Source organism: Ictalurus punctatus, chromosome 21, assembly GCF_001660625.3.
Source record: "Ictalurus punctatus breed USDA103 chromosome 21, Coco_2.0, whole genome shotgun sequence".
Taxonomy (NCBI): Eukaryota; Metazoa; Chordata; class Actinopteri; order Siluriformes; family Ictaluridae; genus Ictalurus; species Ictalurus punctatus.
In genome coordinates this window covers 11143401-11170279 of record NC_030436.2, presented here as the reverse complement: position 1 = coordinate 11170279, position 26879 = coordinate 11143401, and the positions used below count along the sequence as shown (strand labels likewise).

At 38.7% G+C, this 26879-nt stretch overlaps 1 protein-coding gene across 1 annotated transcript; it reads right to left on the bottom strand.

Annotated features, from left to right (window-relative positions):
• Positions 1 to 47: 47 nt before the first annotated feature.
• ankrd52b (ankyrin repeat domain 52b) lies at positions 48 to 25917 on the bottom strand. Its single transcript, XM_017450560.3, has 29 exons — positions 25892 to 25917; positions 25610 to 25708; positions 24565 to 24648; positions 24377 to 24455; positions 23457 to 23527; positions 23170 to 23373; positions 23003 to 23090; positions 22368 to 22510; positions 21498 to 21710; positions 19958 to 20036; positions 19265 to 19379; positions 18202 to 18284; positions 17094 to 17211; positions 16914 to 16982; positions 16010 to 16150; positions 15286 to 15336; positions 15034 to 15145; positions 14621 to 14692; positions 13785 to 13986; positions 13335 to 13422; positions 13141 to 13258; positions 12285 to 12504; positions 11836 to 11923; positions 11662 to 11745; positions 11273 to 11418; positions 11101 to 11183; positions 10685 to 10767; positions 10505 to 10596; positions 48 to 9627 (listed from the first exon to the last, which is right to left on the bottom strand). Exons 2-29 carry the CDS (start codon positions 25634 to 25636, stop codon positions 9428 to 9430), a joined length of 3153 nt encoding a protein of 1050 aa, XP_017306049.1. The 5' UTR covers positions 25637 to 25708; positions 25892 to 25917; the 3' UTR covers positions 48 to 9427.
• Between the last annotated feature and the right edge of the window lie 962 nt (positions 25918 to 26879).

Below are 26879 nucleotides of genomic sequence, written 5' to 3'. Positions count from 1 at the left end.
TAAATACGGTGAAGTGATGAGAACAAACCACAAGGACTTCACGTGGATTAAGCATCCGCTGTTTATTTAAATCAGTTCCAAGCCACAGAAAAAAGTCATCGTCTACATCAGACGGTATAAAAACAAACATTAATGCTGCGGTTAAAAAAAAAAAGAAGTCTGCAGGTTAATAACAGAGTTATTTCATTTATATCACACTTTCCAAACACATCTTGGTTCCTGCGATCAGCACACACAAATCAACAGCAAGTTTCATGAATGAGCTGAAGGATGGCTCTGTGTGTGTGTGTGTGTGTGTGTGTGTGTGTGTGTGTGTGTGTGTGTGTGTGTGTGTGTGTGAGGCTGTGTAAAATTACAGCCTACATTTAAAATACATTTTTCCAACTAGATAAACAAAACATCACCAGAATTCTAAGTCCAATTTTATCGTTCAGAGTAAAGTGAGCGTGAAGTGACTCGGTGTAAAATGAGTCAGTGTAAAGTGAGTGTGAAATGAGTCAGTGTAAAGGGAGTGTGAAGTGATTGTGTTGTGTAGTGAGTCATTGTGAAGTGAGTCAGTGTAAAGTGATTGTGAAGTGAGTCAGTGTGAAGTGATTGGGTAGTGAGTCAGTGTGAAGTGAGTACGAAGTGAGTCAGTGTGTAGTGAGTCAGTGTGAAGTGAGTCAGTGTGTAGTGAGTCAGTGTGAAGTGATTGTGTAGTGAGTCAGTGTGTAGTGAGTCAGTGTGAAGTGATTGTGTAGTGAGTCAGTGTGAAATGAGTGTGTAGTGAGTCAGTGTGAAGTGAGTCAGTGTGAAATGAGTGTGTAGTGAGTCAGTGTGAAGTGAGTCAGTGTGAAGTGAGTTTCAACAGAACCCTGGTGTGTTCTCCTCCTGGAGATTTGGACTTACGAACAAAACAGAGACAATAAACACTGCGGATGTGACACACAAAGTTTTTGAAACTCATTATTTACGTAATTATCTCATCGTCTATTTAAGCTCCGGCTCTGTGTTCTCCATGTTCTCCGTGCTCGGGTGAGTTTTGTGAGTTCTACATGCACTTCATTTGTAAAGGTTTGTTTATATTTTTTTCTATTGCTGTACTTCTGAACAAAAAATGGAAAAGATTTATGAGGACGTTTTCAGCCCTACACTAAACCAATAAAAAATCAGTTTAGTTCTGATTTAGACTCGGTACTGGACTAAGTGTGAAAGTGCAGCAAAATAATCTGATGCTAGAACACGTCTTTATTTATCTTACGATTGGCTGTGCTCCCTTGGGGGTGGTACCGAGCCTTACAATTGGCTGTTTTCAGCTTCTCAGTCGATATTTGCATCTACGTTTTTACTTCTAAGGCAAATTACAAATAAATTTGATCCAAAATACAAAACAAGAAGTGTTATTGCCTTAAACTAACTCTTCAAGTATAGGGGGACACAAAATGTCCATAGAGGTAAATGTGGGATTTTTCCCAAAATAACTTACAAAATCCAGTACTGACAGTTTATCCTTCAGAAATAAAGTATTTAAGGGACACGTTTTCATTTGTAAACTTTCTATGTCAAAGTATCTTTTTCAAAGTATTTCAAACTGTTTACTATATTTAAAAAAATAAACAGGGGAGCTGTGTTTCTTCCTCTCTTTGAAATAATGATTCTGACATGAAACACTGAAGTAGCTGCTGAAATAAATAACCGTCTCTATTTACGTGCTTGTGTGCTTAGCAAAAACGCAGATGTGTTGTATCCTGATTCATGTAGCACAATGTCTTTTCTTGCTGAATTTTTTAACTTATTTCAGTAATTGGTTAATTAATTAATGACGCAGATCCGAAAGCTCTGTGATTGGTGGAGCGCTTTGAAAACCGACGCACCAGTCAGAAACAGAGCTCAGTAAAGCCCCGCCTCCAGCTCCACGGATGAAAGCGGTGGGGTAAATATTCGTAGAAACAGGCAGCATGAATTACGCTCTCTGAGATGTTGCCATAGCAACGGTCATACTGTATATGGGTTTCCTATTGATATTGAATAGACATAAAAAGTCTGCTGAATTCATTTGCTCTTTTTTCCCTCATTGATATTCACACAAACCGTATTAACTAATTATCGACACATGCCTACGTTATTACTTTACGGTACTACACCGGGAATAATTACGAATAAAGAGAGAAAAATCTAAACATGTCCCACCGTGCAAAGAGGAAAAACAACAAAGCGACCAGAAATACACATCTCAATAATGAGACATTATTTTATTAATCACGCAACTTCCTGTTTTAGTGCAAATTTCAGCCAGTTTCAGAAAGTGTGGCACACACTTTTGACGTTTCCGTATGATGTGGCTCGGTGGAAACGTACAAATCCACCCACCTTCTGCTTTTTAATCCGTCACCACACCTTTGCTGTTTTTTTTCTCTTGGCAACTCGTTAAAGGCAGTGCAAGGTCACGTGTACACCGTACAACCACGCCTCAGACTACACTGTACTACTGCATCCATGAAACTCCTGTTATTCATTCACACACACGGACAGTTATAAAAACACGGTTAAGATCTGTCTTCTCTCTGACCTCTTTGAATAATTCAGCACACGCACACGTATTGACAGGTTAAAGATAGAAAGAAAAAAGCACACGTTAATAAATAATTGCTTTAGGAATTGGGCAGAAATTTATTTACATTTTTTTTACTGATATGGGAAAGAAGGAAGCAGCTCCTAACACTCGCTTCTAAACTGTCACCTGATTGGTCGGGACGTCGAACGTTTGACGCTGTTCAGCACTTTTCTGTATTATTGTAGGACTCTTATAAATAACATCACTCTGTGGCTGAGTGTGAAAACAGTCATACAGATGTCACTAACCCCCCCCCCCCCCCCCCCCCCTTCAGTATTTACATCATTATTTGTTACCTGACTTTATTGCTTGTTAGATAAAATTAGGCAATTTCCAAATTCAAAAAAAAAATCTTTTAAACGGGAATCAGGAGGCGCGAGCAAAGGAGCCGCTACAGATCCAAATCCAACGTCTTTCAGTAGAACGACAGACGTCCGCTGATCTTCTCTAACACGAAATAATAACTTGTATCACCGGGTGGAAAAACAACTTCTGCAACTCACTGAACTCTCTAAAATCCTTTTTAGAGGATCTCAAATCTGACTAGGATTTAACAGAGTACCGTGATTATCGACATGTAGCTGTGTGCGAACTTGATAACACAAAACATCACTCAGTAACACGTATCTCTAACAGTTTAAGGTTGCTACATGGCTGGTTGATCGGTTTTACTCAGACGCCGGCCATATTAAAGGCTTGATGCCGACTTCTACGTCTAAGAGAACTAGAGTTATTTAAATCTGTCCCTGCATTCACACTAACGGGCAACGAAATCCACAAAGTAACCAGGGGCTGGGCGATAGGACAAAAAGCCTGCTCGACAAGGGTCTGACATTTATTCCATCGGGCAGAACGGGCAGAAAATAACATGAAATACAAACAGGATTCGACCTACAACAGTACCACAGGAGACTCAAATTGGCAGCTTATTTCCTAAACGACACAGATTCAAATCCCTCTCCATTCACACCCAAATCTGAATGGACCCCACCTGCAGACAAACTACCCACAGAACGCACATTATTTGAAACGGATCTAAAACGTTTTTAAAAATGTTTTAGACTGTCCCAGGAACAGCCAAACCTTACCCTAGAGGAAACTGACGCTCTTAAACAACTACAGCACAATAAACAGATTGTCATGAAACCTGCAAACAAAGGGAGTTCAATCATAATATTGGACCAGGAACAATATTTATGGGAGGGATCCAAACAATTGAACGACCCCAAATATTACAGAAAATTGGACAAACCTATCTACTTAGACACTGTACCCATGGTCAAAGACATAACCCAAATCCTGTATGTGAAAAAATATATTAACGCGTTGAGTTTAACGGGGAATTTCTTCTACAAATCAAAGGCACGGCACTTGGCAAGACGTTTTCCCCAGCCTACACCAACATTTTTATGACAGAATGGGAGGCTTCAGCCTTAGCCGGATGCCCCAAACAGCCCCTTCACTATTTTAGATATCTAGATTCTATCTGGGGAGTATGGACTTACTCCGAAGATGAGTTCAAGGAATTTGAGGCCACATTAAACAACCACAAGCCATCGATTAAACTAAAATCCACCATCAGTCATGAGTTGGTAGAGTACTCCAGGAAGTTTCTACGATATACCATGCATATCACGATATATAATTTAGCTAACAAACTGTCTGCAAAACAGCAATATAATAAACCAAAAAATGCTAAACCGAGTTTGACGATACTTTAATGTGTATAAAGACAAAGATTACGTGTAAAAAAAAAAAAAAAAAACGTAAAACCTCCGACATCCGTTCAGTACCGTTTACTATTACAAACTTTAAAAAATACATCACCGTACCGATGATATCTCAGAAAAGTGTATCGCGCAATCATTTATCACGATATCGATATTATATCAATATATCGCCCGGCCCTACAAGTAACTCTTTATTTCTTTCGAAAAAAGTGCACCAGAATAAATAAATAAATAAATAAATAAATGGCCATCAAATCAAATCAACGTTCTCATTTTCAAATGTTTGCTGGAGTAAAAGTTTGGGGCGAGGCGATACAATGATACGATTTCGCGATAATGTGATACAGTATCATCATGATACACTTGAATCGTCCTCGTCAGGTGTCTGTGATTTTATAAATCTTTTAATTACTGTAAGGAGTAATTAGACAGTTCATGAAATATTTACAATTATAAAACTTCTGGACAAAATGGTGTAGTATTTTTACCCATTTCACTCATCCTCAGTCCATCACCAACTTTCAGCATAGGTGTTAATTACAAATGCTTAAAATATGCCTTAAAATGATCTTTTGTATAATTATACACACTCACAAAAATAAATTCTGCTTAAAGCAACAGAAACAAAAAACAAATACATTTTAAAAAACATGATACGTGATATTTATAGACGATACAGCAGCTTTGAACTTTATTTAACTGTTTAACACACCCACTCGTTTCGTCATGTGCCATGTTAGCGTTCTACAGAGCATCAACGCATTAGCTACCGTATAAGTACTGATTATTTTTTCCTTGGTGTGTGTGAAGTTGAGGTATAATGAGCTGAATATAAAGGAGTAAAAAATAGTGCAGTGGCGTGTATTGTAGAAAGTATTACACATTACTATTAAAACACGCTGATAAATAAAGCTTAGAAGGCTGAATGCTTTTATTGTGTAGCTTTAGGTAGCGGGGAAAGGGGCGGAGCCAGCAGAGCATCCTGTGGGGGGGGATTCTATTTTTTTCATCAAAGGGCTGTGTTTTGCTATAACCACGCCCCCTAGTGGTGCGGAAAGAATCGTAATTCAATTTAGGCAGCTAGATTAGTTAACTCATTTACGAGAATCACAAAGAAGCAGCGCTCATGAAGTGCTCGTATCTTTCCAGGTGGAAAAACCCAAACCACAGAAAGCAGATGAGGACGAACAGATTGGAACAAATTAATGATTAAAAAATGAACTGAATTTGTTGAAATGGGAAAAGTTACTGTCTAGATAGCTAGTAGCTACAGTTAGCTAGTGTCTAGTATCTTGTTCAGCTGATGTTTTTATCTTTTACTAAAATGTGCTTTCCTTCTGTTCTGAATTCCAAAAAAAAAAAAAGATTTTCCCATTTAGTGCAAAACTTCAGTTTGATTTAGACTCCAAAGTGTAGTGTGTAGAACACAGTGTGTGTTTTTGAAACACAGATAAAGAAAAGATGGCGTCGGTTTCTGAGAAGCCCTTGAGTATTTAAATGAGTGTAGTATGTTGTAGGAGCATTCATTCGTACTGTAATGAGAGGAAAAAACACCAAAGCACACACACACTCAAATACGTGAACACATACTTGTAACGTTCATATTAAAAGCCCTTTAAATACAGATTGTCGAAGATTCAATTAAAATACTTCATAAAATACTTCAAGGCAAAACAAAAATACAGAACAGCTAAATAATGCAAGGCAAATGATCTAAAGAACACTACTTGGCTGATAATTTTCAATAAAATGTAAAAAAAAAAAAAAAAAATACTTAAATCAACATGGTTCTCGTGCTTGTTTGAAATTTGGTGGAACACTTTAATCATAACACGTCGTATTTGTTTATCGTCTTTAGACCAGCTGAGTGAAATATTCCGCCGTGACGTTTAGTGTAAATCTCAGAGTCTCCGTGCTGCTGGGAATCCATCGTTCAGGAATATATGTGAGACTCCTGGTGTTAAGATATATGTCTGTGTACACATATACACACATTCAAGTTCTACATTATGACAAATACACACACACACTGGCTTTGCTACCTTTATGAGGTATTTATATAAATATGTGTGTTATTGCACATAGCTGAGTATACATAATATTCCTAACCCTAATCAAGGAGGAGTAATGCATCGTCCCAAGAATTACGGGGAGTAAAAAAAACACACACACACACACAAACCCCAGAAACGTAAACATTTTCAATATGGTATTTTCACAACTCGCTTGTGTACTGTCCATTGTTGTAACCGTTAAACGTTTGCACACACGCACAGTCTCCAGTGTCGTCCAAAATAATAACTATATTTCAATCATGTTAGCTATATCACGCTGATCGATAGATTTTATTCCACGTGAATTAGATTATCAGATTATTTTAAACATATTGTGCATGCACTTAATGATGTGTTTAACTCCTTAAAGTGTGTATGAGCGACAATGTTCAGGCCTTAACGCACATCGACCGGGCTGTAATGAATCCGAACCGTCGGATTCAGAATTGTTGGACTTCCTTGTTTAAGACGTCAAAAAAACGTTATCTTTATGCTGCCTACCCAGGTAACTTCCTTCCAAATAAAATAAAATAAAAAAGTGTGTGTGAATTTAACAAATGATGAAAAGAAACCTGGCTTTTTTGGGGGTTTGACCCACACAAATGATGACAACACACCCCACGACACCACCACTGCTGCTGTAGCACTGGTATATTTAAATGTCTATATATTTACAGGTGTAAATCAGCAGTGACCTGGGAGTGGAAGGTCACATGGCAAGTATATGTGTGTGTGTGTGTGTGTGTGTGTGAGGGTCACGGTTCAAGCCTTGGTGTGAATGTTTTTTTTCTTTCTAAACACACACCGTTGTGTGTAGGTGGTGTAATGCAATGCAATAGTGCGTACAGGAAGTTCAAGGCTTGATTCAGGTGATGTTCGAAGACTAAAAGGCAGGAGTTTACTTTATAAGCATCTTTTTTTGTAGATGATGTTAATCTAGGATGATAAACCCCTTTAAAGAAGCTCGTTACTCTGAAGATCGTAGAACAGTTATCATTTATACCGTCAGCATGGAGTTGTCCCTTGGGTGTTTAAAAATATATATATTTTCTCTTTACCACTTCTGTTCTATAACCGGAACGCGCACACTATGAATATACGATTTGTCTTATTTTTACATACACTTGACTACCGCCGTGTGCAAACGTTTTCTCCGTCCTCTGTGCAAATATTCCAGTTTTTCTGCGCCAGTATTCAGAAAAGCTGTTACGAGGTAATGTGCAATCGCTCGGATGATTATTGCTCGTAAACAAACAAGATCAAAACAAAACAATAAACAAAAACAAAGAGAAATCGACGAAGGCAGCGTAATTATAGCAGCGATCCTGAAACACAAAAAACCACGTAGTGTGTCGTATTTGACAGAAAGTCACAAGTGACTGAAAACCTTCACACCGGGGCTGGCCCAAATAGTCCAACACTCTGGTATTCGCTCATGACGCTTTTACAGGTATTCGTTCCTCTATTTAGTGCTACTTAGAAATATAACCGTAACTAATGACCAAAGACATCACACACGAGCGTGTTGATACGTATCCCTGAATCTCAGATAATCTAATACAAGCAAATAAGTCATATAAAAGTATTTTTTTTAAACCAAATCCAGTGCATTATCGCTTAAAAACGCCATAGGGAGAAAAACTGTCTCTGTTGGACAGCTACTGAAACTGTACAACTCTCGTAGCCATAAAGTTCGCTGAAAGTAAACAAGTGTTTGTTGATATGTTTTTAGCCAAACAACAGCTTTATATATCGTACCGTCGGACGCAGCGTCTCACTTATTATTTGTTTATGCTCACGTTATTGATGTTTGTGCAATAATATAAATAAATTAATAAATAATAATTTAAAAAAACATCTCCCGGTGTGACTTCAGTTCATTTGTGCTGTCACACGTACTGTATGTATATACACACTATTAATACATCGTATACGCCCCCTATTGGATATATGTTGAACTGCAGACACGAACGTAATTATGTCTAATTATATAAACACATAAATATATATATATTTTTTTTTTACTTTGTGAGCACGAATCCTGTAAAATGCTGTTCGGGCCAGCCCTACTTCACAAACACTTCAGGTATCTTCTGGAGGAAAATAAAAGTGCAAACCAAGGCATTAACAAGTATATAAATAAAGAATGAAGCCATTTGAACCTGATGCACAGAGAGAGAGTGTGTGTGTGTGCGCATGTGTGTGTGTTGATGTTTTCCTCTCATTTCATTAGGAGAATTGCAGGAGATTAACATTTAAATTAATGAGAATAAAAAAAAAAGAAAAAGAAAAGAGTGTAACGGACAGTAAGGACACACTCGTCATTAGCAGAGGCACTGAACTTCACTAAAACATTAGAGATATTCAGGAAATAAAAAAATTAACAAATTAAAGTCATTAACCTTCTGAAGTCGCAGTTATCAGCATTTCAATCAGACATCGAACGGAATAAATTATCCCTGGAGAAAATATGAGTTTGCTTTACGTCAAGATTAATAATCTAAACCCTTTAATATGTAAATGTCGGATGCGCGAGCCAATAGCAAATGAGAGGGTGGAACTATGGTCTCTCAAATTGTTTGCCAGACCTCACACCAGACTTTTGTCTTGTTTCGTTTTGTTTTGTTTTTTTATTTTATTTTATTCGAATAAAATATTCAAGGTGAAGGTCTGATGTGATGCAGATGACGTAACGAAGAGACACCCAGTCATGGCTGCGACTTTAGAATTGTGTTTGTAGAAATGTGTAGACAACCTTCATTCTACCATCTCAGGTAAAAAAAAAAAATATCTCAACAGAGAAGACACAGATTCTTGCATCCTTCCCATGATCTAAATAAATAAATTTTAAAAACGATCAAATTAAATGCTGTCTTCATGGTGCTGAGGTGAAAAGGAGCAAATATTTGCATATGCACAGGTCTGTTCACTGAAATTTACTCCCCCCACCCCCACATATACAGTGGTACATTCCTGGCTTTGTAACATGGCTGTAGGTTATATAGATGGTATAGAGGTGTGAGAAAGGCATGTGTGTGTGTGTGTGTGTCTCAGCTGTCAAGCCCTACGGTGCCATGGCGCTCCTTGGCGTAGCCGTTTGGTAAAGGATGATGGTTGGCAGCGATGCTGCAGTGCTTTAACACGCTGATGCCGGCATCTTTAATAGGAAAAGGCTTCATGGTGGAGAGGATCAGCGCCAGACACTCGGCCACGTCTTTGTTCGGCGCGCACGCCAACGCCGGAGTGCAACCTAACGCAGTTACAAAATACGTTAATAAGACATAACCCCCACCATAATCCCCCCCCCCCCCCCAAAAAAAAAAAAAACCACAGCTTGTCAATGTTACAGAAACCCCACAAAAAACGGACAAAAAACAAACAAAAAAAAGTTACAGCTTTCCCTTTGTTACAAAGTGCTGACACTGGAGACTCCTTCCATAAACGTTAAATATAAATGTCTCCGTACAAAAAAACTTCACTGTATCATTCTCGATACAGTTTATAATTAGTGGAACGTCCACACTGTGAATGAGCTGTTACTATAGAAACTATTAGAACAAGCGCATTAATATAAACCTGTGAATTAAGCAGCACCTACTGACCAGTCACAATTCAGAATTCAACAGCGCTGTTGTAAATACAGCTGTTTATTAAGTTCATTTTGTTTTAAGATATATCTGATGTAGGTTCTTTGCTATTAGGATAATTTTCTCATTTTGCTCTTGTGTTGTTGTGCTTTTGTCTCCGCACTGGTTCTTACAATAGTCTACTCTAATGTGTTCTCCTGTTTTGTGTTCTACTTAATCAGGCTAGGTCTTATTATGCATTTGTCTTGTTAATTCCGAGTCTTGTTTTTCGAGTTCCTTGTTTCCAGGTTCTGATCCACACCTGTTGTTCATGTTTAGCTTATGATTTATCCTCATGTCACAGAACATCTGCAGTGTTCTGACACCCTTGTGACAATTCAACTTACAAACAAACTGTTATCATCTATAAGTTATTATCTCTCATATAACAAGACTGAAGCACTGAAGCACATCCTCTCACCTCTTTTTTCATTTTTTTTTATTTCATATTGTTTTACTTTGAACAGTAAAAGAAAAAAAGAAACAAAATGGAGTCCTAACCTTCTTCATCTACAGCCAGTACAGTAGCACCTCGACTCAGGAGCACCTCAACCACGGTGGCCAGACCGTTCCGCGCTGCAAGGTGGAGCGGCCTAGCGCAAGATTTAAAAGTGAGAAAAAAATTAATCATGTGGTCGGGACGCTCTTAAATATGCGTTAGATGTATGTGTGAGCGCTCACGTCTGTAGTGCACTGTTTGTAGCGTTGATGAGGGAAGGATCGTCGATCTCAGCCAGAATCAGCAGCGCACACATCTCATGACTCTGCAATAAGAAAGAATGAATATCGTTATTTATCCACACAGGAGTCTTCTACCTTATTACCTCTATCTTATTACCACACGTTAATAATTCTGTCTGTCTCTCTGTCTAAATATCCTTTCTTTGTCTGACTGTATGTGCCACTCTGTAATAATTCTGTCAGTCAGTCTGTCTGCTTGTTTGTGGGTCTGTCTCTCCATCTGCGTCTCTTTTTTCTCTCTCTGTCTTTCTGTGTTGGACTATATATACGTACATATATATATATATATATATATATATATATATATATATATATATATATATATATATATATGAAGTCAATAAAAGGTGTGTTACTCTGTTGCAGGCCAGGTGTAGTGCTGTGTTGTTGTTGATGTCCAGGAGTGACAGATCTGCTTTGGCCTGCTGAAGGAGGACTTCTACAAAACACACACACATTATATATAAAAACTTCTGTAATTCTGTACTCTGAACAGCGGTGAACATGATTAATGGAGTATCTCCGTACCAACAGCACATGTTTGGCCATTCTCAGCAGCCACCATCAGAGCCGAACGTCCTTCATAATCCACCAAGTTGACCTCTGACCCCCAGAAAAGAGCCAGCTGCAACCCGGACACTTTCTCTGAATAAGCAGCTGCATGCAGTGTAGTTCTGTTACAAAAAAAGTCCCACAGGAACACAAGTGATATCACTATTTTGATATTAGGGACCAAAAATAATCAATATCTGGTCACTGGCTGTATCGCTGGTACATTTATACAGATTAACTGCAGTAGTTCACATTTCGCACCTTTCCCAGGAAATACATCTGAAGCTCAGATGTAAATAATAATAATAATAATAATAATAATAATAATAACAACAACATGCACATAAACACATCATTCTCCCCACCTTCCTTTGGCGTCTCTGAGGTTGATGATTTCGGTGCCCATTGTTTTTACCAGCAGCTCAGCAGCAGCATCATGGCCTTTCATTCTGCACCAACAACCAACGAAACGTTTATTTTTGTGCTCTTTGTTTTATTTTTATAAAATGATAAGGCAAAATACTTGTTAAATCACTCACAGTGCACAGTGCAGAGGGGTGAAGGAATTCCCTTCCTGGATACTTAATGGTTTATATTCAAGTAAAATTTCCAAACAGTCCTTGTGCCCTGAAAATAGAATGAAAAATGTATATGTTAAAAAGATATTTAAACATTATTAAGATAGTATAATACTAAAAAAATGTGTAAACGTCATTATTGTTTACAGATACATTTTTTTGTTTTGACCATTATTATTATTATTAGTAGTAGTAGTAGTATTAATATCTAGTTTAATCATTTTAAGGCTGTTATTTGATTAATTAGAAATAAGATTATTGATCTGAACAACATTCCTTAAACAAGATTATTAATTAGAGATCATTTTAACTGTACTTTTTTTTTTATTTCTTGCTGCATACTCCAGATGAAGTTGTACTGACTGAATGTGTTGAATAGGCTTAGTGTGTGTGTGTGTGTGTGCACACACCGTGGTAAGCAGCCCAGTGAGCAGGTGTGTATCTGCTGTAGTCCAGTAAAGAGTCCAGAGGGTCGGTCTGAGCCGTGGCGATGAGGAGGAGCTGCAGGAGCTTGGTGTGACCACACGAGGCAGCAAAGTGCAGAGAGCTCCGCCCCCGAACGTCCCGACACAGCGGGGAGGCTGAATGATCTAACAATGCCGACGCACACTCCAAGCTGCCCAACACCGCCTTACAAACACACACACGCACACACATTATTGACTGATCTCAAGCAGATACGAGACGCCATTTTATCACAGCAGAAATTATCAGAAATCTAGAACTTTCTCTCAGCAGTCCGTCCATTAACAAGGGTTTGAGCTGAACAGTGTTTTGTAGCTGGGGGCGGACTTAGCACTAGGAAAAGATAAGGTAAATCACTAACTCCGCCCCAGTTTGAAAGTAATAATACTCGGGATCGGGGCCAGCATCACGTGACACCACAAACACAGACACACACACGCACGGACGCCATTTTGTAAAATCAAAATAATTTTTTTGTTGTTACTGGGACCGCTCTGGTTCTGTCTCAGGTTGGTTGAAGAATAAATGGTCTGCACTTATATAACGCTTTTATCCAAAGCGCTTTACACTGTGTCTCATTCACCCATTCATACACAACAATGGTAGCAGAGCTGGCATGCAAGGTACTAACTTGCCATCAGGAGCAACTTCAGCGTCTTGCTCAAGGACACTTCGGTATGTGGAGTCATGCGGGCCAGGAATGGAACCGCCAACCCTACGATTAGTGGACAACCCGCTCTACCACCTGAGCCACAGCTGCCCATAAAGCACCTGCTCCTGTGAACCTGAACACACACTCACCGCTCTGTGTAGTGCAGTGCGACTGCGTCTGTCCCCTGTGTCGGGTTTACTTCCTCTCTCGAGTAGCATGTGGACGCAGTCGACGTGACCGCCCAGTGTAGCCAAGATCAGAGCCGTCCTGCACACAAATCACCCATGTCATATTCACACGAAAGACTTCCGAGAGGAGGATCATTTAGTGAAGTGGTACTCACTGTCCCTGTCCGTCTGCGAGGTCGATGAGGTCATCTCTGTCCGCTCGGCTCAACAGCGCGTACAAACAGTCAGTGTGTCCTCTGGCAGCTGTGAGATGGAGGACAAAAATACAACCTTTTTTTAAACACACGCAGGACCAAAAAATACACAACACACCACTACACCACACAACTATTCAAACTGCAAACTAAACGAGCACTCAAATTGGGATAAAATGCCTCCATGTGCAGCCAGATGTGTTGTAGGTCAATTTTTATACACTATAACTTCTCCAAAATGAGGTAATGAGACGTCACATCCCGGTAAATGTCCCAAAAAACAGACACATTATTATTTTTGCTGGAATATTGGCTCTGAAATAGTTTTGAAATGTCATGAATCTCCTTATATTTTTCTGAAAACTTTACTTCAGCTCTGAAACCAAAAAAGACACAGCCCGAGAGTCGAACCTGCTACATGAAGCGGTGTCCGTTTTCCGGTGTGTTCTCGGATGCAACACGAGGCTCCGTGCGACAGAAGAACCTCCACAGAAGACACGGAGCCTTTCCGAGCAGCCAGGTACAGAGGCGTGTGTCCAGCGCCATCCCGGACATCCACACACATTAACGTCTCCGAGAGGAGCTGCACAGCTTCGCACTGACCATTGCACACCTCCAGGACAAAGATCAGACACATCAGGCATATCAGACATATCATAGCCAATCATCCAGCTTCACCCTACTCAGTGAGATGTTAATAACAACATGCACACCATGTCAATGACTTAGAACAATATTAAAGTAGAAATATGAGAAATAAATAAATGTGGACTGAAAAGTGTACATAGCAGGTAAATTCAGAACTGCATTATTACACAAAAGCGTCTGAAAAATGTCACACCTCGTACACAAGTCTCCGGCTACTTCTAACAATGCATATATCCTTTTTTATTTAAAAAACGATAATATTAAATATTAAATTCATAATTCCCACTAAGTGCGAGCTTCAACGTGAACACCGTCTGCGATACGCAAATAAGAAATACGGATATTCTGATTCTGACACAACAAAACACGCCATGATTCAGAGGAGTACATTGAAAAAATATTTATTCCTCTAACAGTTACTCCTAAAATGAGCAGATGGTGGTAAGTTCCACCATCTTGGAATTGTGGAGATGACGTAACAATTGCACACTAGTAAGTAAATTATTTATTCATTAAGTCAAAAAGGATACACTTCTCAAACTGACCCGTGTGTGCACGCGCGTGTGTTTGTGTGTGTGATGTTATAAACAGACACTTACAGCTAAGTGCAAAGGGCTGACGGGGAAACTGCTCTCCACGTCTCCGACACAGTTAAAGGACATTTCTAAGAGCTAAATGTAAGAAAACCAAATTGTGAGAAAGAGATCAAGTCACAGAATTAAAATAAATCAGCTCATAAAAATACAGCCAAGATGTAATTAATTAATTAAAATAAGGTTCCATTTCCTTAATTTCCAAAATAGATGAATTACTGACTCAAATTACTGTATTATTGCTGTAATATATGGTTGAGTGATAGGACGACAAATATCAGTAGCACACTGTACTGAAATATTGCACATAGCGCGACAAATATTGCATTTTTTATTTTTTTTTACATTTTGTACTGAATTTTTTGTGCACATCAATACTGTGATGATATTTTTGCCCCTCCCCCGTGTGTAAAACGCACCAGTTCCAGGTTGTGTTTGTTGCCGTAGGCGGCTGCATAGTGAACTGGACTGAAGCCTTTAGTGTCTCTGAGTCCTGGATCAGCTCCGTTATCCAGCAGATACTCCAAACATCTGAACACACACACACACACACACACACACACACACACACACACACACACACACACACACACACACACCCCTCACTGAGCTCCTGCTGCACTGCAGCATTCTCAGCAAATAATTTTAGAAAATTAAAAGCTGTCACCTACAGCAGAGCCTCTTTATCTCGAATGTCACTCTGATGATCGTCAGCATCAGTTCTGGAGGGAAAGAAATGGACAAAATCCCAATTTATTAATCCGTAACAGCTGTAAATTCAGACAAACTGTACCGACTAATTCATTAAGTATAATTTCATTCATTCGTTAAATTACTTCATTATTAATTGAAATTTTAAGTCATAAATTAATTATTTGTACATTTGCTTCTTGCTATACGTACTATATTATTCCCATTTTGATCAATTAAAATTTATTTTTAAAATCATTGAAATGCAATAGTTAGTGATAATGAATGCAAGTCTACTTTTTAAATGGGATATGACTTTTCAAAAGCAAACAGGCAGTAAAATAAAGTAAATAGAAATTTTATATATATATATATATATATATATATATATATATATATATATATATATATATATATATATATATAAACAATTATGTTTTATGGTCTGCATAAGAATTTGGGCAAAAAACAAAGAAACATTTATGGTCCAAATAATTGTCAAAATTTGAACTCTTTCTGTCTTTTACCTTTTTCCTAACTCAAAAGTGATCCAGACCAATAAATCAATCAATTAATCAATTCAACGTTTAAGGACAGACTGAGAGATCATTAATTAACGATTAAATGAATGAATATTTACTGAACCTTTGTTAAGCTAAACAGAAGAACAGTTATATTTATGGTCTGTGTGTGTATGTAGCGTACCTGCGGAAGGTGTGTGAGGCAGCAGCGCAGTGCAGAGGGCTGCATCCGTTCAGGTCGAGCTCGTTCACCTTGGCTCCGGAGCTCACTAAAGCTACAGTGCACTGGTATGTCCCATTAGCTGCCGCATAGTGCAGCGGAGTTCTGAAGAGACACAAATTACGCACGTGGCGCTCTGGTTATTACATACATGCTCGTTCTATACGTGCTCTTTAACAGTGATCTTTAAATGTATATTAACATGAAGGTGTTGAGACGTGACGTAAACGTAACGTTATCGTTTCAACAGTAACGGCTCGTTCGCACGGACTTGTACGGCAGACACGCCGCATAAACGGATCTGTAATCGTTGCTGTGGTTAAAAAGTTTTCATAAAGTAAGGAGATGTTTATATAACATCAATGGAAGGAGTCTCCAGTGTCAGTGCTTTGTAAAAATCAGAGGTGAAGCTGTAACTGTTTTCACAGTTTTCCAGCATCTTAGGGACAGAGGAGTTTACGCTTCTTTGCTGTTTCTCATGTCTGTTTGTTTTTTTTGTCTTATTAATGTCAAGAGAGAGAAAGAAAAATAGAGAGGCTGGGGAGGGAACGACTGTGTATAGGTGCTATAACATGAGCGAGAACAGAAACTAACACACACAGCATGGAGTGATGTTTTGCCCGCAGGAGAATTACCTGGGTGTGCTGGGCTCTTGCCGATTTCAGACGGGGCATGTCTATAAAATGACTGACAAGAGGCACGTCCAAACACAATCAAATGCTACAGACCGGAAGCCCATAACACACGTGTGCTTGAGGCAACGGCTTAAACAGTCACTTTTTATAGTATTCTACAGGTTTTGCTAGGTTAGTTGTACTAGTAAGAAATAAAAAAATTAGACTATTGCACCTTTAATTAAATAATTTACCTTCCCATTATGTCCGCCTTGGTCAAGTCAGCACCGCTGCTCAACAGCAAGTTAAGACATTCCACGTTTCTGTTGGACAAAGCACATCATTAGCCATCACACCCATAACTGATCACAATTTTAAAATGTTTTCCTGAGTTATAACTGTGTGTACTCTAACTGAGTGTCGTGATGTCGTACCCTCCCGAGGCAGCAGCGTGTAAACAGGTCCTCCCCAGACTGTCCGGGTTGTTTATATCGAACCCCGCAGACAGAACGTGTTCATTACTCAGTGACGAAACAATACTGTACAGCTGGCCTGCAACACACACACACACACACACACTAATCACACACTTCAACATAATTCAACTGTTTAAAAAACAGCATGTTCCTAAAGTGTACACATCAATAGTGAGTAAGGAATATATAAAGTGCATCTGAATTTTACTTCCAAGAATTAACATTTGAATACATTTGAATATTAATGACTATAATATTCTATAATTAAATATAACTATAACTATAATTTAATATTTCTAATTATAAAATAATCATAAAAACAAAAAACACATAAAATTGTTAAGCTTTTTTCTAGACATTCCTAATAATTCTAAGTAAAATATCTTATCCTATTTCAAGATAACTGCCTCTATTTTAAGCATCTACTGAAAGTATTGGAACAGCAAGGCCAATTCTTTTGTTTTTGCTATACATTCATGACATTTGGGTTTGAGATAAAAAAATAAAAATAAAATAAAAATGCCTCTGATAGATTTTGCCTCCTTTCTCAGCTTCATAAAGCTTGCTTTTCTCCCATATACAGCTCTCTGGTCTTCATGTCGGTTTATCCTTTTTAACAACAAATGCGGTCTTCACAGGCAAAACGTTCAGAGCTATTAATTGTTTAAACAATCAATCTAACAGGACACACCTGGGCAGCAAGAAACACCTGTCAGTCACACGTTCCAATATTTTTGATCACTTGAAATAAATGGGTGGGTTCAAACACAAGGTGCAGTGTTCTAAGTTGTTTAACACGTCTAGATAAAACTGAAATACTGATCTGTCGTCTTGTATTCTACTTTTGATCTCAAACCCAAATGTCTTCAACGTATAGCGAAAACAATACAATTAGACTAGCTGTTCCGATACTTTTGGAGCAAACTGCAGTGAAGGAGCGATTAAGTGATTGGTTCCACAAGTATGTCCCTTTCAGAAATGTCTTTCCAGATGTTTTGTTGTTGTTGTTTTTTTTTACCTAGAGTGACTCATAGTCTGGAAACTATGCACATATTAAGATGTTCACCTGAGGAGAGCAACTTTCGACAGCAGTCTGCAAACCCGTAGAGCACGGCCAAATGCAGCGGAAACATCCCATGAATCCCCTGTCTGAAAAAAAAGAAACACAAAACATAATAATAATAATAATAATAATAATAATAATTAAAGCTTCAAGCAGCATTTTTGGGGACCAAGCACCCAGACTCGGTGAGCCACACATTCACAGAGGTGATACAATTGTTGCATAAGCAATCACAGGAAAGCAGAGCCATAACTATAGGCAAAGGGGTCAGAGTTTGGATCAGAGTTCCTTTGATAACTTTTGTTCAGACAAGTCTCGAGATGATGTGAGATAAATTTGGTGATGAACGGACAAACTTTGGAGGAGAAGCATATTATTGTATCCTTTGACCAGTAGGTGGCGATAGCACGAAAATTTGTTGCATAGCCTCAACTCATTGTCCTGAAGCTGCTTACCACTTTTTGTGTCAGTGTGCAAAGTCGTTGCTGAGACACAACCTTACTTCCTCTTTGGCAGCTTTGTTGTCAGATTCCATTTGGAGTGGAAATAAAGTTCAAAAAAGCTTTCAAAAAATCCAAAATGGCAGAAAATCTAATTAGGCGGAAATTGACATCCTAGGGTGCATTGAACTCGTCTCGACCCAGGGAATCCAGGGGTACTTTTTAAATTTCGGACACATGGTTCAAAAGTTCTGACCATAAATGTACTTCCAAATTAGGCCCAAATTTGACCCGATGGTGGCGCTAGAACTTTGGGAACACTTTTGGTCAGAATGTGCCTTAGATCCTCCCCAATCAGTGTGCCAAATTTCACAACTTTTTACCAGATGGTTCTATGGGTTGCCATAGACACCCTAGCCAGAACAAAAAGAAGAAGAAGAAGAGGCAGAAGAAGAAGAAGAAAGGTATTAATAAAAGGTATAATAACAATTACGCACCTTTTGGTGCTTGGCCTCCGAATAATACAGTATTGAAGGTTAAATTGTGTTACTATATTGTGTCACCCATGTTTTATTGCTAAGCTGAGTACAAGTGTTAAAAATTAATTGTGTGTGTGTGTGTGTTACCTGGCTGTGTCAGCACCGTTAGTCATCAGCGTGCTGATGAGCAGCTCATGGCCGTGCTTAGCAGCAATGTGAAGAGGAGTATTGCCATAATTATCCACACAGTCTATATCCCCACCTAGGACACACACACACACACACACACACACATGTCCATACTGTATATCTGAGCAGCAGAAAATTATATTAATTCTTGCAGTAATGCAATTCAATTCAGCCTTCTTTACATTGATAAAGCAATAAATTGCTATTTATTGATAAAGAGAAACTATCACTGATGGTGGTAAATTATTATTATTATTATTATTACAATAAAACATCCTTATCTTTTAATCCAATTTAACTGACACTTTTTTGCCAGGACAATATTATTCACTTTTGGTCTAAACTGCTTTATGGAAAAAAAAAACGATCATTATCATTAGAAAATATATTATATTATACTGTGCATAGATAAGCTCCTTCTCAAACAATCATGGCGAATTTGATTTGGAAATTTGTTCCAGGTGAGCTTAAGTGTGAACAAAAGCAGGAATACTGTCAATATGTGTTTCTGCGTTTCAGGGATTATGAACAGGACAGGTCCCGGGGAAAAAGCTGAGAATGTGACAGGAAAAAGGAAACCTGGGAAATAATTCCTCTCTCATTTTCAAGGATTTGTGTGTAAGAGTATTAAAGAGTAATATTAAGTGGTACCATTTTGAATAAGGATTTGGGATCGAGTGAAGCGGCCGTGAACGGCGGCCATGTGCAAAGGGCTCGTCCCCTCCTTAGTCTGAAAGATAGAAATAATCAAAAGTAAGCAATGTTATACATTAGCAACATTAATATCCCAGTAATAAAGCTTATATAGAATAACTTATTATACTGTCATTACACATCAGCGCACACTAAACTAACTCTCTTTAAAATACTACGGGTTATAGATATCAATTACAAATATTTACTATGTCGACGGTTTCCCCAAATGATATCCGACAACATCTCAGCAGAAGCTTTTTTTTTTAAATCAAATCTGACCTGTAACCTCAGTGTGGAGGCAAAAAAACTGGCATAAAGAATTCATTTTCAAAAGCCAGTGAATTTTTACTAATGAAAATGAAAGATCATTGAAATCATAACATAGAAATCTAGGAGATCATATACATTTATTTTAAATAAACTTCCTTTTGAAGTTCAAATTAGGTTAATTTCACTGTTCAGAGATTCACGTTTTCAAATTCACGTTTTCAAACTGCTGAATCATTTCTTCAGTGTACAAGTTGTAAACACACCCTCGCTCAGAGAGAGAGAAAGAGTGAGAGAGGGGGAGAGAAAGACAAAGAGAGAGCGAGAGAGAGAGAGAGAGAGACAGAGAGTAAGAGAGAGAGCGAGAGAGAGAGACAGAGAGAGAGTGAGAGAGAGATACAGACAGACAGAGAGAAAGACAGACAGAGGGAGAGAGAGACAGACAGATAGACAGACACATATGTGTATGTATATAAAATATGTAATTTATATAAATTAATCAAATACTGTATTTCTTCCTGTTATACATCTGTTAATTTAATTAATATTTATTCATGTTTAATGTTTTTTTTATTCATTATTGTTTCTCTATTCCTTTATTTGTCATTATTGTGAGTTAAACTGAACTGAGAGAGAGCGAGAGAGAAAGATAGAGAATTAGAAAGAGAGAGAGAGAGAGAGAAAGAGAGAGAATTAGAAAGAGAGAGCGAGAGAGAAAGAGAACCAGAGAGTGAGAGAGAGAGAGAGAATGAATAATAACCACAAAGAGGTATCAGATGTGCCATATTATAATTGGCTCGGTTCCCCCACACTCAATCTGCAGCCTCCTGATAAAGGATGAACGATAGTTAAAATTTCCTTTTTTTAATCTGATTCTAACCCACGATTGCCTTCGTAGCGTTCTACTGATAGAGTCTTCTGCTGATAGAGTGTTCTGCTGATAGAGTGAGAGAGGCAGACGATGCTATGAGAGAGGGAGGACCCGAGTAGCCCGGATGTTCGACTCAAATTTTTTCCGTATTGAATTTTGCAACGTGTATTTGTCTAGTCGATCCTGAACGCTGAAATCAGCACACTGAACACAGGTTTCTGAATATCTGAAGTAAAATGTCTGAATACGTAGACACTCGATTTGTTTGAAAACGCGAACGTTAAATCATGAATCTCTGAATGGTGAAATAAAACTCACTTCAAGGAGGTTAATTCAAAACAAATGAGATTTCCCAACCTGCATGTTGACTTCGGCACCGTTGTTGACGAGCAGCTCGAGACACAGCGCTCCGTTCGTAGACACGGCGGCCAGGTGAAGTGGCGTGAAGCCTCTGGCATTAGTCTGGTTAACGTTAGCGCCGCGGTTCACTAGCTCATTAGCCACAGCCTCCTGACCGTTATAACACGCCATGTGCAGAGATGTGTTCCCAAACGCATTCACCTCGTCCATCTGGTGGAAACATGATTTTATTTTTACAGCCAATTTCATCAAAGCAGCTATATAATAAATATTTATTAACATTCTCATTAGAGTCTTAAAAAAATCTGTAAACAGAACAAAACAATGTACATCTATCGAAGCAATCGAAACTACAGCAGCAGTAAGAGCGTTCTTTTATTCAACTGTTACATTATCTGCCAGAATAATGCTCTTAAGGACATTTAAAGATGTAATTAGTCATTTTTAAAATGATTTGTAGACCTGTAATAATTACACTATTTCGTAGACACCTCAGAGAAACTGTCATTTACAAACATTCTGTGTGATGAATATTGTTCGTTTCTTTATTCAAGGCTTCCGCTTGCATTTTTCTGACCCTGAAATTAGCCCCGCCCTGTGTGTTATTTCTTAGAAGGCGACTCAAAAAGTACATCTAGTTTCAGTAGAGAGGTTGGATTGTGTTTTGGGGGGGTGAACAGAAAGACACGTGAATGTTTCCAACGCAATCACCTTGCACTAAACTTTACATATTGCCGCTTTAAAAATCAGCAGATTTCCAGCACATGTATTTAATGTGTTGTCATGTTAGGCAATGTGATGGATATTAGCTCGTAGACGGAATAAAAGGGTATAAACTGAAACAACGGTTTAATCCGTGGTTTTTACCTCGGCGCCGAGGCGGAGCAGGTGCTTGACAACGTCGATGTGGCCGCTGATAGCAGCTACGTGGAGAGGTGTGTAACCCTGTTTATCTCTGCACGCCACGTCGGCACTGCAGGACAGCAAAAGCTTCACGATCTCCAAATATCCTGCAGAAAATAAAACAAGGAATTGTGTTTAAGAACGACGCTCTACAACATTAGCGACTGCTGAGGTTTCACGTGCTTTCACACTTAACCTCCGTCACGTGCTTTAAATCCTACAAGACAATCAACCACAAGAGAGACAGAATTTACATGAGCTTACAATGTTTAAGAAGGTCAACTTTGCAGGAAGAAAAAAACAAGCACAGAGAGACCAAGAGTGACGTTCGGGCGCTTATGTACCTTCTGACCAATCAGGTCGCAAGTTAGGGGCAAGCGAGAAAAACAAAGATGGAGGACAAAGTGCTATAGAAAAACTTATTGTTTTTCATCTGTATTACTGAGAAGAATCTAGATAACAAGCTAGACTAGTTAGTTAGTTGAAACTAGTTAGGACTGGTAAGAGTGTTGTTATGGTTATACAGTGTGCAAACACTTAAAAAAAAAAAGACTGACAAAACAAATCGATAAAATCGTCTAGCGAAGAAGCCAAGTTACCGAAGTAAGCGGCCCAGTGCAGAGGCCCTCGCTGCTTATTATCCCTCGCGCTCGGGTCGGCACCTTTGTTCAGAAGCAACCTCACCATCTGAGGAACGAACAAACAGGGAGAACGTTAGACTACGGCTACAGCTTAAAAACAGAACGTATTTGGGCGTCTCCGTGACCTCTGTGTCTCCGCTGTAGGCCGCGTGGTGCAGAGCTGTTCTTCCGTTCCGATCTGCGACATCCACGCTGCTCATGAGAGGCAGCAGAGCTTCAGCGCACCTCAGCGCTCGGTTAGAGGCAGCAACGTGAAGTGGCGTCTGAGTGCCAAACCGACTCCTGGACTCGACCTCTGACCCCTGACTCAGCAGCAACGCCACCGCCCTCTAAACAAAACAAAGAGAATGACATGCAAGAAAAGGAGACAGTGCAGGATTTTTGTTTTATTTAAAAAGGGAAATGCTCTCACGTCGTTCCTGGAAGCTGCGGCCCGATGCAGCGGCGTCAGACCTGCTTGGTCCTTGGCGTTAACACGAGCACCTGAAACGAGAGAAGAACTTAACAGAACGGCTGGTTCTACCTAACCGGAGGAACTCCACCGGCGTACCAAACAACCCGAGACCTGGTTCGAGCCAGCTTGTTAACACGTTCTTTATCGTTTATTTTATTCTGTTATACACTGTATAAAATGCTATTATATACATTCGCTGCCCACTTTATTAGGAACGCCTATACTGAGTTGCACCAATCAGCCAATCATGTGTCAGCAGCGAAATGCCATATAATCATGTACATACAGGTCGAGATTCAGTTCACGTTCACGTCAAACATCAGAAGGGGGGGGGGGGGGGGGGGGGGCTCTCAATAATCTCAGTGGCTTTAAAAGAGTAAAAGAGGTCAGAGGAGAATGGCCACAGGAGCTGACAGGAAGGATACGATTGATTAAATAATCACTCTTTACATCCGCGGTGAGCAGAAGAGCATTTCAAAACACATGACCCATCGAACCTTGAGGTGGATGGGATACAAGAGCAGAAGACCACATCGGGTTCCACTCCTGTCAGCCGTGAAAAGAAATCTGAGGCTAGAGTAGGCACTGAAACAGGACAGGTGAAGATTGGAAACATGTCACCTGGTCTCTTTCCAAGCTCGACTGGTTCATCCTCGTACTCTTATACACCACATGATCATCTGTCCTGAAAATCTGTTTTAATCACGGACTGAGGGAAATAACTTCCTGGCTTAAGGGAGGATCTCGGATAAGAATTGTGTACAGTTCACTAGGATTAATACGCTCCTGCTTTCGTTTGTTTCAATGACAGCGATTTAAATCAAATACAGAAAGTCCTGATAACGTTGTTGTGTACATATCAAGCGCTGGAGTCATACCTGACTTGATGAGAAGGTCCATGATGCGAACGTCACCCAAAAAAGCAGCAGCATGCAGAGGGGAACGAAGATCTTGGTCCTGCAGCAACAACAATTTACATTCTAAGACTGAAGATTTGTGATCATTTTAGGAAATGATACTAAAATATCATTGTCATTTTAAACAGGATTATCATACGTTCACCTACCAGTGCATTGACATCTTCTTTCTTGTGCAATAAAAACTTCACCTCTTCTACATTTCGGCTGAATATCGCCTGGACTAGCGGGGTCTGGAAGACAAAAAAAATTATCTGTTTAAATCCCAGACCTATCAGAAAACCAAAATCGTTAACTTCCCAGCATTATTCAAATTAAATGACATTCAGATTTAACAGTTATATTCATGTATGCGCTTCATATATTTACCTATATTATAAATAGCACTGCAATAGGATTAAATTCCACTTTTTTTTTTTAAGTATACATGAACAAAACATACTCAACAAGCTTCCTGTATTATAGTATTGTTTTTTCTTAATAATGGGGCAGATGGGAAACAGAAAAATACTTAATAATGCTGGTTAATAATATAATATAAAGTCCTTATTAAAGCAAGCTCAATTAATAAGTGCAGTTTTATTTCATACATAAATCTATTAATTTCAGACATTTTAAACAGCCCCAATCACGTAAAGTTAATTTAAAATATAAAAAACGCGTCTTTATTTATTTATTCAGTCTTATAAATAAATGCATACAGGCTATATGCTAGCTAGCATGTCAGTGTACGTTGTATTTATTTAATTCATTATATATATATTTTTTTACGATAATTTAAAACGTCACGATTTAGAAACCGAAATAAATACTGCACACAGGAACGTCATATATTATAACACAATAATAACATTAATAATAACCTAGCGTTAGCTTTTATCCGCTAGTGGTTAGCTAAACGCAGCTAGCTAACGTTAGATGCAGGGATATTAGCTGTTTAGCTAGCCTAGCTGCACAGATTTTAGTAAAAGTCTTAATATGAATTATGTCGTTTATTTAAATTAACAGCTGCACGATAAACCGAACGTTTTTTTTTAAAGAAATGAGAAGTAAATAATAAAAACAGAGTAATGAAGTCTTGTTTACAGGCCACAGTGATGATAGAAATAATAATGAAGCTAAATGCTAAGTGAGAGCTAAGCTACAGCAGTGAAGAGGTTTTTTTTACTGTTTACTTTGTGTTTTATTCCGTACCTGCTGTGTGATGTTTAAAATCCCCATCTCTCTCTCTCTCTCTCTCTCTCTCTCACTCTCTCTCTCTCCCTCTCCCCAGTATCAGTCTGGCTTAAACACCTTCATCAACACACACACACACACACACACACACACACACACACCGGGTCCGCCTACTGCTTTGTGCCATATCATATTTATAAAACATGGAAAATCTACTTTATCATACACTATATGACCAAAAGTATGTGCACCCCCTGACCATCACACCCACATATGGTTCTTCACCCAAAAGGCCCAAACCTGTTCCAGCTCCATGAAGAGTGGGGAACTTTCTCACAACTTTGGCTAACACTTCCTACAAGTTCTATTAACGTTTTAAACTATAAAGGTTAAATGATAACCAAGATATAACATTTTGACTGCAACATTCAGAGGATGTACTGAGGATGTTGTCAAGCCCACAGATTATGATACATGAGAACAAAGAAAGAAAGAACATTCTCACAATAAAATGTTTTGAGGATGTTACTGAGGCTGAGATGATGTTTTTTTGTTTTTTTTATTTTATAAAACGTTCCTGTAATGTGATGTTTTAACAAAGGTTGAACATTCTGAGGATGCCGTGGGAACAGATTGCAGAATGTTCTTTTATACAACATTGGCACAATGTTCCATAATAACAAAGGAATAACATTATCAAAGCAACATTTGTGAAATGTTTTGAGGATGTTATCGAGGCCTGAGATGACGGAATGCTTTTATTTTTAATAAAACGTTCTCATAATATGATAATGTGTTAACAGAAGTATAACATTTTTCCCACAACATTCTGAGGATGTTTTTAGAGAATGTTGTCCGACCTTTTAGGAGAACATTCCGGGAACAAAAATAAAACTTCCCACTGAAAGCTTTTTAAGAATGTTAGGGTGGACAGTGTTCTAACAATGTTATCACAAAACATTTTTAGGGAATGTTATCCTACCTACGAGAACAAATGTACAACTCCCTGCTGAAAACATTACTAGAATGTTGCAGGATAATGTACTTGGTACATTTTTAGAGGAAATAAATGTCTAGCTGGGTATGGCGTGTGAAGGTTGGAGTGGAAGAAGAGTGTGGAGTGTCCTGCACAGAGCTCTGACATCAATCCCACTGAACACCTTTGGGATGAACTGCACCCCAGCTCTTGTAGCTGAATGAACACAAATCCCCACAGAAACGCTCCAAAATCTAATGGAAAGCCTTCCCAGAAGAGTGGAGCTTATTATGGGGGGGTTGCACCTCAGTG

What these genes read in the sequence shown, in the direction of transcription:
- ankrd52b (XM_017450560.3), bottom strand. Translation starts at nt 25,636, where the DNA reads ATGGGGATTTTAAACATCACACAGCAG. An exon ending in GGACCTTCTCATCAAGTCAG is followed by an intron (nt 23,528 to 24,376) that starts GTATGACTCCAG and finishes CTCTCGTTTCAG; the next exon opens with GTGCTCGTGTTAACGCCAAG. An exon ending in TCGAAAGTTGCTCTCCTCAG is followed by an intron (nt 17,212 to 18,201) that starts GTGAACATCTTA and finishes TGTGTGTTGCAG; the next exon opens with GCCAGCTGTACAGTATTGTT.